Source organism: Nothobranchius furzeri, chromosome 5, assembly GCF_043380555.1.
Source record: "Nothobranchius furzeri strain GRZ-AD chromosome 5, NfurGRZ-RIMD1, whole genome shotgun sequence".
NCBI classification, from domain to species: Eukaryota; Metazoa; Chordata; class Actinopteri; order Cyprinodontiformes; family Nothobranchiidae; genus Nothobranchius; species Nothobranchius furzeri.
In genome coordinates, this window is record NC_091745.1 from 70,580,138 (window position 1) to 70,596,054 (window position 15,917).

The window sequence follows — 15,917 nt, forward strand, 5'->3', positions numbered from 1 at the left end:
AAAAATGTTCTGACGCTCTTAATTAAACACTAATCATAAGTGTTCGCTCTTTGCCCCTTTTAGTCGTGTCTAACCAGGGGTTGGTTATGTAATTGGAGGGGGATTGTTTGATGATTCTAAGGGCCCATGACTGGCAAGAGGCCCAAAATTTTTTGTTTTATTTTTATTACATTTGTTTAAAAAAATTAATAGTATGTGACACAAGATATTTTGTCATAGGGCCCAGAATCCCTGGCTGCAACCCTGCATCTTACAGCTTAAGTGATTTAAGGATGTGGTTTTTGTGATGTTACCCATTTGATTATATCAGTGTCCAGGGCTGTGCTTGTGTGCATTCACACAGTGTTCCCCACTAACACGACACATGCTCTTGGCTTTGGTTAGAAAGTTCAGCCTCAAGTAATAAAATCATAATGCATTAAGGATCTTGGCGATTCAACTGCATCTATGTTTTCCAGGGATTTTACCAATGGTTTCACTTGGAAAACTTGGAGGAACGGAGGAGAGAGGGAGAAGAATATGCAGAGAGAGTGGGAGGTGAGCGGGAGCTTCGTCCAGCGGAGCCAGGACAAAAATTTATGGCCAGGAAGAACGATGAATGCGTAATTTACGGTGCATGCTCTACCATTCCCCCTGCCCTCCCTTTTAGTAATGAGAAACGGCTGTTTTGTTGCGGGGCCAATGCTTGGTACCCCCCCCCCCCCACCCAGTCCCATCTGGCGATGACACACCATTAGTTTTTATTTCTGTCTCTGCTTTTACGACCCCTGCCCAGGCGCCAGCTTTGGCCAGGGATCGAGGCCATCCTATCACACCAAGTGAGTTCTTTCACCTCCTAAGATGGCTCCTTGTACCCCAAAGAAAACCAGAACTGCTGAAGTCTTTTTAATTGGGGGAAAAGCATTACCAGAGGGAGTTTTTTTTTATTCACTGGGTTATTTGGGAGGGGGGTTGGTGGATTTCTGGTCTGGTTAGCTTTACTACAAAAAATTCTCAAAATTATTCAAATTTGCCAAAACTGGACTCTATTTTCTTGCATTTTCTACAATCTAAAAACCAGACAATCCTCATCCTCGAGTGCTGCTATCCAGCATGTTTTAGTTGTTTTCCTGCTCCAACACACCTAATTCAATGGATGAATCACCTGTTCAGCAGCTTATCAAGTTCTGCATAAGCCTGTTGATGACCTACAGATTAAAATCAAATGTGTTGAAACAGGGAAACAACTAAACTATGCTGGATAGCTTCATCTGAGGACCAGGATTGCCCATACCTGCTATAAACAACCATCTGCATGGGGAAAGAATGGGGAGAATAATTTTAGGTGTACAGAAACAGAACCAAAGTGACAAAAAATAAATTGTTAATTTACCAAAGACTCAGTCAGACCATCTAAAATTTGAATGAAAGGCGGGCTTGTTGAACAAAGCTATAATTTTGCAACTGCACAACTATCCATCCATCCATTGTGCTGCCATCATTGTGCACAACTGTTGTGTTCTTTTGTTAGAATTACTCACTTTGACACTTCCTGGAAAAAAAATGGACACTGTCAATTTCTTTCAAACTTGTGTCAATATCCAAAAACATTTGGATATTGACATTGAAGTTCCAACATTGTCCAGGACATGTAGACTTCAGCCTCGGTGGTTCCTCCATTTAAGCATCCTAAACGATCAAATTTTCATTTTATTTGCATAATTTTTTCTTTTTTCAGACTGTGGCAAAGTGGTGGTATCCAAATTACTATGGTTTATGTACATTTGTTTTTCAAATTAAAGAGAAAATGTGTAGTTTTTACTGTAAAATCTCTGGAAACATCTATCGAAATGTTGGTGAAGATTGAATAAATGATGCCCAGTTATCTAAAAGTATATGTATAACCAGAAAAATCGAGTCTAAAATACATGGGAGCGAGCCCAAGGCTGTGTCCAAATTCAGGGGATGCATGCTCATAAGGTAGGATGTTGAGACCAGTGATGCCACAGCGCCGCGGCAAAAACTGTCCAAATTCAACGAGTGCTCAGAATGTGGTCTTAATATCAGTTCTTCTTTCCCCTGATTTTGAGAATAGGTGCGGTGTTGTTTCCTTAACCACTATAAATCCCAAGAAACACTGTGGGATATCACACAGATGGATATGAAATACAGTAGCGTGTTCATGTTTTTCAGTACCCCAATGTACTCATGTCATGAAGCTAGCTTAAGTTGACATGAAATTGAAAAGAGCTTTTAGACTTAAAAAAGGGCAAATAACACTATAGCAGCGTATCATTACGTCTCAGCCTGACATACAAAATATGCCGGGGCTACATCAGCTGTAGCTCTTCAAACAGTAACAAAACAAGGAAATGGTTTAAAACGTGAGCTCCATTTCTGCAGCTTCGTCTTAGTGCTGTAGCGGTTGCTAGGTAACAGGAGGACATCGCCAAAGTAGGGCCAGGACTGTTATTTAAGGCTAGACTGTCCAAAAATACAGCTGTTAACATCTGGTCTAACTGGTCACGGAAGAACACATTCTCCTGAGACCAGTGACGACGGGTACTCACGAACATGCAACCCCTGAATTTGGACACACCCCAAGCACTGCGCCCTGCGGTCTTCAGCAAAGTGCACTTGGAGAAAGTGCGCAGTAAGGCTTTGTGTATGTGGTACACAAGTGTGCAAATTTTTGCAGAATTGAGACGGGGAGTTTTGCGTCATCGATTGCAACGCATGCCGGGATGCTGGTCACTGTGATACTTTGTTCAAAAACCTTAACTAACAACTTTCAAACCAACAGCCAAACAGTTATTTGAAATAAAGTTACATTCGTTGCTGCTTTGTCTAAAACATTCAGAGTATCAACTAATCGTCCTAAAACAAAATTTTATTAGAAAATACATATTTTCAGACAAGGAACTTGAGCCTTTTCTCCCGCGGCAATGGATTATAGGTAATACAATTCACTTGGGTGAAGCACGGATCAAGAGGGTAAAAAGGGCGTGATCAACTTCCAGACTTGAGAATCGGCACACACCACTCATTCACACCCCTGGTCAGGATTGTGCAGTTGAAGGGCGCAAGGGTGGAAGTGCGAGTATTGGAATTGGGCCTAAGTCTGCAGGTGACGCCCGTGAGGACAAAATGCATTTACTGATTTGTAACAAACGATTACAAAACTTTCACCATTCATAAACGTTGTTTTACACATTTACCTCTTCACTTGTTGCCAGTGATGAAAGGGAGTCTGATGTCTTTTGCTGGAGGTTGCACTCCCAGGAATTTTGGACCCTAATGGCCATCTGTTGGTAAGGTCTTACTCAAACACAGAAATACTGCTCAGTGATTTAGGTATCTACTGCCCCCTATCACCAGGGAAAATACACACTGTCACTTTAATCTTGGAACCTGAAATTGTTCAGAAACGTGAGTAAATCTGCAGTTCTCCTCAGAACCTTTTGTCTTCCAATGTTCTGAGTATTGGTCAATCCCATCTTTTTTCTGCAGCAAGGAAAATCTACCAGCTGCAATCAATCAGGGTCACTAACGTAACGTTTTTTAGTCTTGGCCTTGTCAAGTTAAAAGATGTTCTAGAATCTTTGGCATGACTCATTTTTTTGGTAAATATCTGAATTGGACCTAAGCCTCCAGATGACGCTGTGGTCCGTAGTGTGAGTATGTCCCTGTTTATAGGAACAAAATCCCAAACAAATTCAACTTCTTTGCACCTAACATTTCTCACAAAAAAATCCTTGTATGTTGCGTAAATAATCCATTCTATAAAATAAAAATTTGACTGAAAATTCCCATGAGTTCTCTGTCTACTCCACGGTCTGCTCCAGTGGGACGTGCCAGGAAAACCTCCTGAGGGAGACAACAAAGAAACATCAATAAGATGTCTGAACCTTCTCAGCTGACTCTGATGATGGAGCTCATCAGATTGTTTTTAAGGCTGAACTCAGCCACCCTATGCAGGAAGCCCATTCCAGCCCCTTGCATCTGAAACTTTTGTCTTTTGGGACATGAGCCAAATCTTACCCTGATTATAGCTGTGGTCCGTAGTGTGACGTGATCAAGGAGAGATTAAGTTAAAGGCCCATTAGTCATCACACAATGGTGAAATTACATCTCTGCACTTGACCTATCCTCGTGGGGAGCAGCGAGCTGCAGATATGGCCGTGCTCGGGAACTATTTGGTGGCTTAACCCCCCAATCCAACCCCTTAAAGCTGAGGGTCAAGTGGGCAGGCACTGGGTCCCATTTTTTTGAAGTCTTTGGTATGAGGCGACTGTGGATTTGAACCCAGATCTCCCGGTCCCAGGGCGGACACTATGTCACTAGGCCACTGAGGAGGAGTACATATCTGGTGGTGGTTGGAGGGACCGGTGGCGCCAGTGCAAGGCAGCCTCGCCTCCGTCAGTGTGCCTCATGCAGCTGTGGCTACATCGTCGCTCATCCCCACCAGGGTGTGAATATGTGCGTGAATGACTGATTGTGTTGTAAAACACCTTGGGGGGTTCCAGGACTCTAGATGGTGCTATATGCAATACAGGCCATTTATCATAGATGGCAAAATTAAGACCTAAACTAAAAAATATATAGAGAGAAATTTTTAAGTCATTTACATTTTCTATCAGTTTCTTGTAACTTAATTAAATATATATAATGCATATAAAGAAAATGCAGCTGAAACATCACCAGCTTCAATTTTATTTAAGCTTTCACAGAATACATGATGATACTAATACTGATAAGACAGCTTGACATATTCACTTTTACAATCCAGAGTACAAAAAAATTGAATAATGTAGCATGAAACCTCTTCCAGAAATGTACATTTCAAACTTGGATAACCTCAGAAGAAACTTTTTTTTTTCATCCTGTGTCATGAAGCCATCTTTTTGGAAATGTTTGTAAAACACTGATTGTTCTGAAATATGAGCAGTGGGAGAAGTTAAAGTTGTGCAAAATTGTCAGACCCTGTTGCAAACATGCTGATAACTGAAAAGCTGATGATTGGATGGCTTATGTAATAGTAACTTGGATTTAATATATCATTGTGCATGTCCATTTTTTTTGTTCTTTTGTTCAACAAGACAAGTTTTATGACACATCGCATGTGCAAATGTAAATGCAGGTGTACAAAATATGCCAATGACCAACTTGAATCTGTGCAGAAATGCATGTTAAAAGCCAAGACTTTGGGTTTAGACAGACATACACACACACACACACACACACACACACACACACACACAAGCGCACACACACGCAGCATAAAATCATGCAAATATTTGTTTCTGTGCAGATATTTTGTCAGATCAAAACAAAATTTTGTTCCAAACCAAGAGAAAAACCCTCGAAAAAAGCTGTTTTTTTAAACACATAAATCACAGACAGATATGGGTTGAGGAGTGATGCTTCCAGATTACCTCCTAAAAACCCTCACAACCCCAAAACATTTCCAGTGCCTTCATTTTGGTTTCATCTCACATTGGGAAATAATGGAATCAAGACTTAATACTGTTCATTGTTTATACATCACATCCTGTGACTGTTGAGGAACTCCATCTGCTGCCTCTCCAAAAAAAAAAAAGTTAAAAAAAAATCACACTAAAACAAATGAAATACAGATTACTGTGATTAAAAACGGGCTGGAATAAAATACACCATTGGTCTTCAGGAAGCCTTCCTTCAGCATCGACCTTCCAGCAAGAATTCTGCATTTGAAAAGCGAGATCTGTCAGTCCGTTCACGACACAAACCAAATCCAACCAGTTTTCTGTGTGGCTTTGCTATCCCACTGTGATCTCAACTCCAAACCACTGAGTCAACGTAACACAAAGACAAGTCTCCACAAGATATGTTCAGAAAGCTTCTTTTGTTGCAGCGGTCCTCCAGTTCTCGTTTTATCTTGGACAATGCAGCGTAGCAGCAGTGATTCTTTGTGTGTGGCTGGTGCTGTTTGGTGAGGCACGGGCTCAGTTTTGGTTTAAGCCTCACCGGGGCGAGGTCTCAGCGTTTAGGTGACAGCACTGGTTGTGATACTGGGAGCAGTGGTCGTCCTGCTCTGACCTTTCCTCCTCTTCCCTCCTCCTCCTCCTCCTCCTCTGCTACCATCTCGTCCTCGCCCACGTGCGTTCCCCTTGTCCCTCTTTTTTTCATCATCCGATCTAGTTCCCTTGTTTTTCCTCTCTGGAATGAAAATGCACAGAAAACACCTGTTTAAGTCTTTTTCAAAGAAAGACTTGCACAACATTTATTGACCTTTTTTTATTTACAACATTTATATTTGTGCAGCAGGGCTTCTGCTTGGATAAACAAAAAAACCATGAGTGAAGATATGAGATCAGCGCACCAGAAAGTATGGTTTTATGTTTTTTTTTAAAGAAAAACCATTCTAAGCTCCAATCCTTCAGTTACAGCACTGTGAAAAAATTATTGCATCATTTTTGATCAAACTTAAATGTTTCAGATCAGTAAACAAGTTTCTATATCAGACCAAAACACTTTTCAAATTATGATTTCACTTATTGAGGGGAAAGAGCTGTCCAACCTGGCCCTGTGTGGAAAAGTAGCCACACCCTTTGTTAAATCATCATCATCATCATCATTATTTCCAACATGCCAATAACATCATAATTAACAACAGGATATAAATCAATAATAAACCTCACAAGATAAATCAATAATAAATCAAGTTGACATTGTTGTAGGCATGTTCGAAAGGGAGTGGGCGGAAGCCAAGCTTATTCAAGCCCGCCCCTATTTTTCACTAACAGTTTAACATTCAATATGTAGAAAAAACTCCAATTCAACAACCTTATGACCAAAGAAAATCGTAATCATAACAATAATAATAATGGTAGTCTAGACAATTAAACAATTCTTCTTAAAGTAAACTTTAACCACAGTTTTCACTTGCCATAATCAGGCTGGACTCCTGCCAGTTCAATAGAACTAACACATCAATAGCACCTGGCATAGCACCTGGCAACATAAAGTTGGCTAAAAGATCTCAAAATGCAACACATTGTGCCATGTTTTTATTTTTTTTAATAAAGTCTAAATCAAAAGAAACCCTGAATAAAATCTAAAATGTAAAGTCTCACCAGTCATCGCACACTGTTGTCTGTGAAATTTCTTCTCCACATTTCACCCATCCCCTGGGGGAGCTGTAAGCTGCAGACACAGCCACGCTCGGGAACCATTTGGTAGTTAACACCCCAATCCAACCCCTTAATGCTGACTGTCAAGCGAGAAGGCATTGGGTTGCATTTTTTCTAAGTTTTTGGAGACTCGATTGGGATTTGAACCTCGATCTCCAAGTCTCAGGGCAGACGCTCATACCACTAGACCACTGAGCTGACATCGAGTGTCTCACTTGCTTGAAGTTGAGATCAGATTAGACAATAATAAACGTACAAGGGGGGGAAGAAGGGCATCCATGGGAGTGTTCCACAGCCAAATCCTCAAAATATCACAAAGGTCTGTCTCAGTTTACCAAAAATAAAAATATCATGTTGACCTCTAAAGCATTTGGGAAAATATTCTATGGACTGGAGTAAAACTAATATCAGTTTCAGAGAAAAACATCACACCAGAAGTAAAACATGGTGGTGATGGTGCGATGGTTTGGGGCTCCTTTGCTGCTTCAGGACTTGGACCACTAGCTGTAATTAATGGAGCCATAACTTCTGCTGTCTACTAGAAAACACTAAAGGAGAATGTCTTCCCTTGGACCTTAAACACTCAATTCATGTGGCTGAAACAAAATAATTGATCAACGAGAAGGAAAAACACATCCTTAAAGAAAATGAAATGTTCAGCTTTGAAAAAAATCCCTCTCACAAGCGATTTCAGCAGTGTTATTACCTTTAGTACCTTCCAACTTTTTCAAGGTTCTGTCACTTTAAGAAAACGGGCAGCTATAAGCTGAGAAGCTCTGACATCCCAGAGGGCTCGGAGTAGAGCTGCTGCTCTTCCAGCAGCAGCTCTCTTCCACGTGAAAGGTGGTTTTGTTCTAATTTCTGCTTTTGTGACATAAATGAGAACTTTTTGAAACGGCTCGTTTTAGGGACATGGTTCCTAAAACTAAATGCTGACTGAAAATGGATGGGGACCTACATGGCAGCAAAAAACGATGCAAAAGGTGAGTTTTGCATGATGCATCCCTAATAGTGTTTGATTACCAATACAAATAACAAAAGTGGAAAAAAATACAAATTGTTTAGTCTTTCAAACACAAAATTAATTAATATTTTGTTGTAATTGTTTCCTCTTCCCTGCTTTCATTGACTTTGTTCATTTAAATGGGACTTTTATCAGTTCCACTGAATCCAAACCTAGTTTGCTTTGTAGATCTACGTACATGGAAGCGTGGACATATTTAAATGTGCTTTATGCACAATTAAAAACAATTAAAGGTCATATTTATTCATTTTTAATATATTTGCAGCGGTCTCTAGTAGGAATGAATGCCTATTTAAGTTGTTCTCTATGGGAAAAAAACTCTGGTGCTCCTGTTTGAGGACAGCTGGAGGAAGTAGCTTCAGACAACAAGATTTGGAGTCTTATTTCCTGATATTTGGACATCTCTCCTCTGATTGGCTAACATCAATGTGACTCCACCACTAACTCCATTTGCTCTGCATCACTGATGTTTTATCTCTACAAATAACTCAAGTTTGAAGGAGATCTGCTGCGTGGTGGAGTTGCTAATGCTAATGATTCGCTTCTGTAAGCTAAGACAACCTGCTGAGATGTCACTGTTTCCTGAACAGTAAAGCACCCTACTATCGCGAGTCAAGATGTTTGAGTCCAGGAATGTTAAGTGACAGCGTGACATAGATCTGTCAAGCCTTTCCAAACTAAATGTTTTTCTGTCAAATTTTTAACAGAAGCTAGTAGATGACTATTTGCATGTTCAGCCTACATGATCATTTTCAAAAACAAGTAAAAAATTGTTTCTCAGTGAGCCTGCTCCTTAAACGATGTGTAAAACAGTTAAATTTCTTTGACGGACAGCTTTTTATTACTAGTGTCTATCAGCTATCACCAGCTGGATAGAAGATAACTTCCTTCAGTTAAACTCTGAAAAGACTGAATGATCATTGCCCCTGAGAGCATGGTTCCCCTGATTAGTCTAAAACTTGGTCATTTATCCTCTGCCGTCCAGACAAACTTAAGTAATTTGGGTGTTATTTTTGACCAATAAAAGTCTCTTGAAAGTCACTGAAAAACATTGGTCCGAAACTGTTTTCATCATTTAAGAAATATCTCCAAACTGCAAAGGTTGGTGTCAAAACATGAACTTGAAATAGTTATCAAGGCCTTTATCTCCTGCCGTCTAGATTACTGTAACACACTCTTCACATGTTTTAACAAAAAAGCCCTTGACCGCCTTCAGTTGGTCCAGAACTCTGCAGCGAGGCTCCTAACTGGAGCAAACAGAAGAGCTCACATCACTCCTATTCTGACGTCTCTGCACTGGTTACCCGTTAACTTTAGAGTTCATTTTAGAATCCTGACTAGAACTTTCAGGGCTCTACATGGTCAGGCTACTGAATTGTTAAAGCCTTATGCTCCAACCCGAGCCCTCGGGTCCACACACCAGAACCTTCTAGAAGTTCCAAAGACCAGATATAAAAGTCGAGGTGATCGCTCCTTCCAGACTGTTGCACCCCGACTCTGGAACGATCTTCCTTTATCCTTACGCAGCATTGACAGTCTGGACACTTTTAAAAAACAGCTGAAGACCCTTTTATTTAAAGCTGCTTTTACCTAAATCTTTAGTCTTCTTATCTTTAACTCAAACCTTTAATCTTTCATCTGTTTATGAAATTTTATAATTTTATGACTTTATTTTTTTCTGGCGTTAATCTGATTCTGTTTTGAGAGGATTTTAATTTTATGATGTTAATCTATTTATGATTTTATGACTTTGTTTTATTTTGTTTTGATCAATGTGAACACTTTGTGATTCCATGTCTGTGATTAGTGCTATATAAATAAAATTTACTTACTTACTTACTTTTTATCTGCAGCACAAATCATTATACAATGAGAGGAGGAGCATTCAGGTTTCCACGTTCTGTTTGCAAATAACAACTAAAACACCTGCAGCCTTGACTGTCTCTAAGCAAACTAGAGCTTTCATAGCGTGTTAGCATGTCAACATTAACAGTCACCTCAAAGCACGGCTGTAGTTTAACACATGGGGCCAATCTGTTTGTAGTCTCTCCATCTGTTTAATTTCAGTTTCTACTTCCCACTTGACACACCCTCAAACCCCCTCCATTCTCATCTCTGCTTGCTTTCTGGCTCACATCTGTCCCCCAAACTCTAAAGAGTATAATTGCTACAAAAAAACACAAACGGCATTGTGACTTGATTTTCAACAGACTGAGAGAGAAGAGTTGTGTGACTAAATCACCTTAAAATCACAGTCGTAATGAGATAAACATTGCCAAGAGTCCAGTAATTTTCAGCGGCAACCTGAAGAGCCAGTGAAGTTTTAACACAATGAAGTTTTTTTTATTTTGTGTATCTAAGGAAATGTAGGTAATGTGAATGATGTTTGTTGGGATCATATGTGCAGAAAGTCTCTTTACAAAGAGAGAAGAAAGTGAATGAGTGCCAAAAGCTCCAGTATTCGGTAAATGTCTGACCTTCCTAAAATCCTGTTGGTGTAGCAGTTTGTCAGCTATGTTGTCACCACCAAAAAGTGACCTATGCCTTTGTGTATGAGTGACTTAATTTACTATTTATTGACATAAGCCAATGAAACTTTCAGAAACGATTTGCTGCTTATTCCCGTGCAACTGATTCATTATGGACAGTCAGTCCAATTAAAGAGACTATGTAGTTTTTACCGTTAATCTCTGGAAACATCCATCAAAATGTTGTTGAAAATGAATTAAATCATTAAGTCATTCGGTTTCGTAACATAACCATAAAAATTGAGTCTAAGGTACATAGGGCGTAGGTCTGGCGTTTTTGTGGGGCGTTATTTTAGACGCCACGTTTCCCCTGCGATCCACTGATTTCCCTCATTCCTATTCATGTTCTCTCTTCCTTTCCTTACATTATTTTAATCGCAATTTTTACCTTTTTTCTGTCATTTTAAACATATTTTTAATCATTTATTTGAAATATTTTTGATAATTTATTTTTTAAATATTTATTTGTGAAGCGCCTCGTGATTTTTATCTTGAGAGGCACTATATAAAAGATCGTTTTCTTTCTTTTCTTTCTTTCCTCATGGCCAGCTCCTGGTCCTGCGCCTGTTGATGACGTCACACTAGATGATTGGCTGAAGTTACAACTTGCGGAAGTTACGTTAACACATTCAAAAACATTTAAATGGTAAATGACCTGTAATTGTATAGCGCCTTCTTAGGGTTTTACAACCCCCCCCCCCCCCCCCCCCCCCAAGGCATATTCAGTCATTCACACACACACAGTCACACAATGGTGGGGATGAGCTACGATGTAGCTACAGCTGCCCTGGGGCGCACTGACAGAGGCGAGGCCTGCTGAACACTGGCGCCACCGGTCCCTCCGACCACCACCAGCAGGCAAAACTGCTAAACTCTTTCCAAAACATATGTGAAAGAACAGCGATGCGATATATTTTGGCCGAGCAGTATTGCAGTAGTGTGATGACATCATCGGCAGGCGCAGGACCCCAAGCAGATCTGACAACTACAACGCCAGAAAACTACAATCAGCGTTGCATTCTCTTGGTTCAATTAACTGAAGGACCATCAAAGACAGGCCTAGTCCACACGTAGCCGGGTTTTTTTAAACGAACATCCGCCCCTCCAAAAACCACCTCGTTGTTAAAAAAAACTCTGTCCACACGTACCCGGATAAATACGTTGTTAAGGACATGCCAGACCTGTAGGCGGCAGTACTTCCCCCGTTCTTAACCTCGTCCTTCGTCTGTGGTCTTCCGCAAGGAGCAGTAATTCGGCTTGCAAAAACAAGCAAGCAAAAAGCGCTTGGACAATTGATAAAGCGAGCGCAGCTCTGAGGGCATCCATGCTGTCGGCTAGTGCAAACACAGGTCGCACACGTGATGTCAGCATTTTTTTGTCGCGGAAAGTGACGTTGCGGACCTTAAAACTCCGGTTTTGTCTGTCCACACGCAGACACCCAAAACGGAGAAAACGCAGATCTTCACTTTGGCCGGGGTTTTTAAAAAGATCAGTTTTTGTGTGAAAAAACTCCGTTTTCGTGTGGATGACAGGCCAAAACGTAGAAAAATATCTACGTTTTGGCAGATCCCTGGCTACGTGTGGACAGGGCCTGAGTAACGCTGAGGTTGCATGCTTTCATCTCCACAGTTAACATTTACTGTAACTTTTTTTTTAAACGAGCGACAGTCATGGCGGTATGGTGTGAAACTATCCTGAAATGTCTGTACTTCCCCCTAGTGACAAGAAACTACACACTGCCAATTTAAAGATGGCTGACATAAACTTAGTTATTTATTCTCCATCTGCGGCTGCATGGAGACGAGCAACATTATCACAAGCAGCTGACACAAGCACTCAGCAGCAGGCCCACAGAGGGTGATGAAGATATGCCCAATGTCCTAACTGCATGTCGAAAGTACGGAGAGTGCATGGCTGTGATTGGTCAGCATGCCACTTCCTGTAATTTGTCAACAGCACTGCTATTCCTGCATGGGCTGCATGGCGGCGCAGTGGTTAGCACTGTTGCCTCGCAGCATGAAGGTTGCAGGTTCGAAACTCGGCTGCGGCCTTTCTGCACGGAGTTGCGTGTTCTCCCCATGCATGCGTGGGTTTCCTCCGGGTACTCCAGTTTCCCCCACAGATCACAACACGCCCTATAGGTTATAAATTGTAAGTCGCTTTGGATAAAAGCGTCTGCCAAATAAATAAAAACAAACAAACATTAAAAAAATGGGATGGGGGGGGGGGGGGGGGGGCAGAAGATATCTATGGAACAGATCAAAGAACTTCTTTCAGGTTAGGTACTACGACCGCCCAAGGCACTTCACAACAGAATAAGTCATTCACCCATTCACACGCTGGTGAGGATGAGCTATGATGTAGCCACAACTGCCATGGGGCGCACCGACAGAGGCGAGGCCACCACCAGCAGACAAGCCGGGTTAAGTGTCTTGCCCAAGGACACAACAGCAGCATTCTCTGGTGGGTGCCGGGAATATGCTGCTGTTGTGTCCTTGGGCAAGACGCGTAAGACACCTTACTCAAAGGTCAACAAAACACCTCTGCAAAGAGAGAGGACATTTTCAGAGCGGGAATGTGTTTTTGATGGAGCAGAAAGTGGACAAACCTAACGGCAACTTTCCGTCCCCACTGAGCCACACAAAGTCACAGCTGGTTTTGTCTCATTAGCTTAAAATTTAGCAGAGTCGTCACTAAGCTCATAATTACTGGCTTCTATCAATAAATTGATCATTTATGGAAGCTGTTGTATAAAGCTGAAAATGAAATTCAACGAGACACAAAGTAAAAGAGCGAAGCCCGTTTGAAGAGTCCTCAAAAACATTTGTGCGCTAACTGTGTAAGGACTTAATTACTCCTCTAACAAATCACTACTGGAGCCAAGAGAGGGGGACTCCACCGGTTCATGACGGTGCTGATTACTCCTCCTCTCCATCCAAACTAAACAGCTTTGCTTGACAAATGCAATAACACATCCAGAAAATTCCTTTGCGTGAGACTGTTTTGTGGAGCTGCAGGAAAGGAAAAGAGTGTGCGTGGGGGGAAAGTTGCAGCCAAATCAACACAAAGCGTGAGATCTGCAGACTACTAAATCACTAATGTTGTACAGCATCTGCCCCCTGTGTTTTATTCAGCCCGCCTGCCAGCCAGCTCCCACAGATGAATCCACAGCTGTGCTCTCTCTTACCCACGTGAACTTGCTCTATGGAGTAAAGGCACCATCCCCCGTGAATTATCTTGCAAATGTAAATCCATTCTTTTGCATTTTTGCAGCAATTTGCATTCGTGTTTAGCACAGAATAATAAAAAAATTTGGAAAAGAAAGCTCCTTCACATTAACACGACTCATGTGAAAAGCACATGACTTTTTTCATATACGAGCTGCATTTGAACTATGTTTAGAAAGGCCAGTTTATAATATTTCACTGGTAATTATAGTTCTGAACCTCAAAAGACGTTTTTTGTTCCAGGAAGGAGGAATAAACACGCTTCTCGTTTCTCATGTTGTGCCGTAAAAGCTCATCCAGTGACGAGCCCACTCTTCGTCGGACATTTACAAGCCCCCCCACCCCTCTTCAATGTCAGATCATGTTCTATTGTTTAGACCCAGAACCCCCAGAAGAACTTTCCAAGTTTAGAGAACGGTAACATAATATGCAAACCTGCACCGTGTTTACTCACATACAGCGTATCAGAAATGTCATCTGTTGCATGTTGAAACGTCTGCGCTGTTGCCAACACTGTGCAAATGTTGCTGCTGCCGCCGTGGGCGAATCCTCCTAAGCGTGCCACTGTCTAATAAAGGCTTTTAGTATTTCTCCTTTAAAGTTCTCCTAGCTCTTGTAAACGATTTTACAGCTGGAGCTCTTGTGAAAATTGATGGATTGAGTTAAGAAGACTGACATATGGGGGCATTTAGAGACAAGGTAATTCGCTGTCATCTGCTAATTAGCAAAAGCCTTCAGATAGTTATTACTCAAGAGACTCGTTATTTAAAATTAAAAAGGTCAAACTGGTCATTTGGTTTTTTTTTTCCATTTTGTTTAGATCAAGTAATTCAAGGCAATTAACCAGGAATGTTGCTGCTTTAGCTGCACTTTTCGATCAACTTGGCCTGTACAGTTTTGCCAGATTTGTCATCTAATGGCCTCGGCAGCAAATGAGGCCAAGAGAAACCTATAAACTGTTCTTAAAGTAGATAATGGCAGCCGAGTGGTGAGACTGACAACCTGCTGCGGAGAAAGCTGCTGTGCATGACGACGTAAACCTCGCGTTTCACGGGTCTGCAGAGCAAACAACTCCCCCTCTCTCTAGCTCTGATCCAGATCCAGCTTTGTGATGCGTAATGTCCGCCCTTCATCTGCTTGGCTGGAGGATGAAGCTTATTGTTGACATGTGGTCATTTCAAGAGAGTCCTCTGCCAAATAAAGCCCAATCAGCTGCACACTGCAGATTACAGGCAGAATGATGCATTTGAATAATGAGTTGTTTTTATTCAAGGATTTTTCTTTAACAATTAAAAGAAGAAGAAGAAGAAGAAGAAGAAGATTAAGAAGAAGAAGATGAAGAAGAAGAAGGAGATGAAGAAGAAGAAGAAGGAGATGAAGAAGAAGAAGAAGGAGATGAAGAAGAAGAAGAAGGAGATGAAGAAGGAGATGATGAAGAAGAAGATGAAGAAGAAGAAGAAGATGAAGAAGAAGAAGATGAAGAAGAAGAAGAAGAAGAAGATGAAGAAGATGAAAAAGAAGAAGAAGAAGAAGAAGAAGAAGAAGAGGAAGAGGAAGAGGAGATCTTTTCTATAGCGCCTCTCAGGATAAAATTCACGAGACGCTTCACAAAAGCAAAATATGAAAAAGAATTTAGAAAAAGATTAAAAATATATTTAAAATGAGCAAAAAATAGACAATTGTGATTAAAAATGTAAAGAAAAAGAGAATGAATAGGAAAGAGGGAAATCAGTGGATCCTGAGGAAGTGGAATAGGTGGGGAGAGCAGAATAAAGAGAGAGTGGTGAAGAAGGTCACACCAAAACCATCCTGGACAAGTGAGTCTTCAGCTGTTTTTTAAAGGAGACCACTGAGTCCACTGATCTCAGGCTCAGTGGGAGAGAGTTCCAGAGTCTGGGGGCCACAGCAGCAAATGATCTGTCACCTTTGGTCTTTAGCCTGGCGCTGCACAACCAGTAGGCTTTGATCACTGGACCTCAGGGACCTA

At 41.2% G+C, this 15,917-nt stretch overlaps 1 protein-coding gene across 3 annotated transcripts in view; it reads right to left on the bottom strand.

Moving 5' to 3' along the window:
• Window positions 1–4,669: 4,669 nt before the first annotated feature.
• rspo1 (R-spondin 1) overlaps window positions 4,670–15,917 on the bottom strand; it is a 59,110-nt gene continuing 47,862 nt past the window's right edge. For all 3 annotated transcript variants that reach the window (XM_070551854.1, XM_015950063.3, XM_015950062.3), the window contains exon 6: window positions 4,670–6,177. In XM_070551854.1, coding sequence (XP_070407955.1) covers window positions 6,005–6,177 — 173 coding nt within the window. In that variant the 3' untranslated portion in view covers window positions 4,670–6,004. The remainder of the gene's footprint in view (window positions 6,178–15,917) is intronic.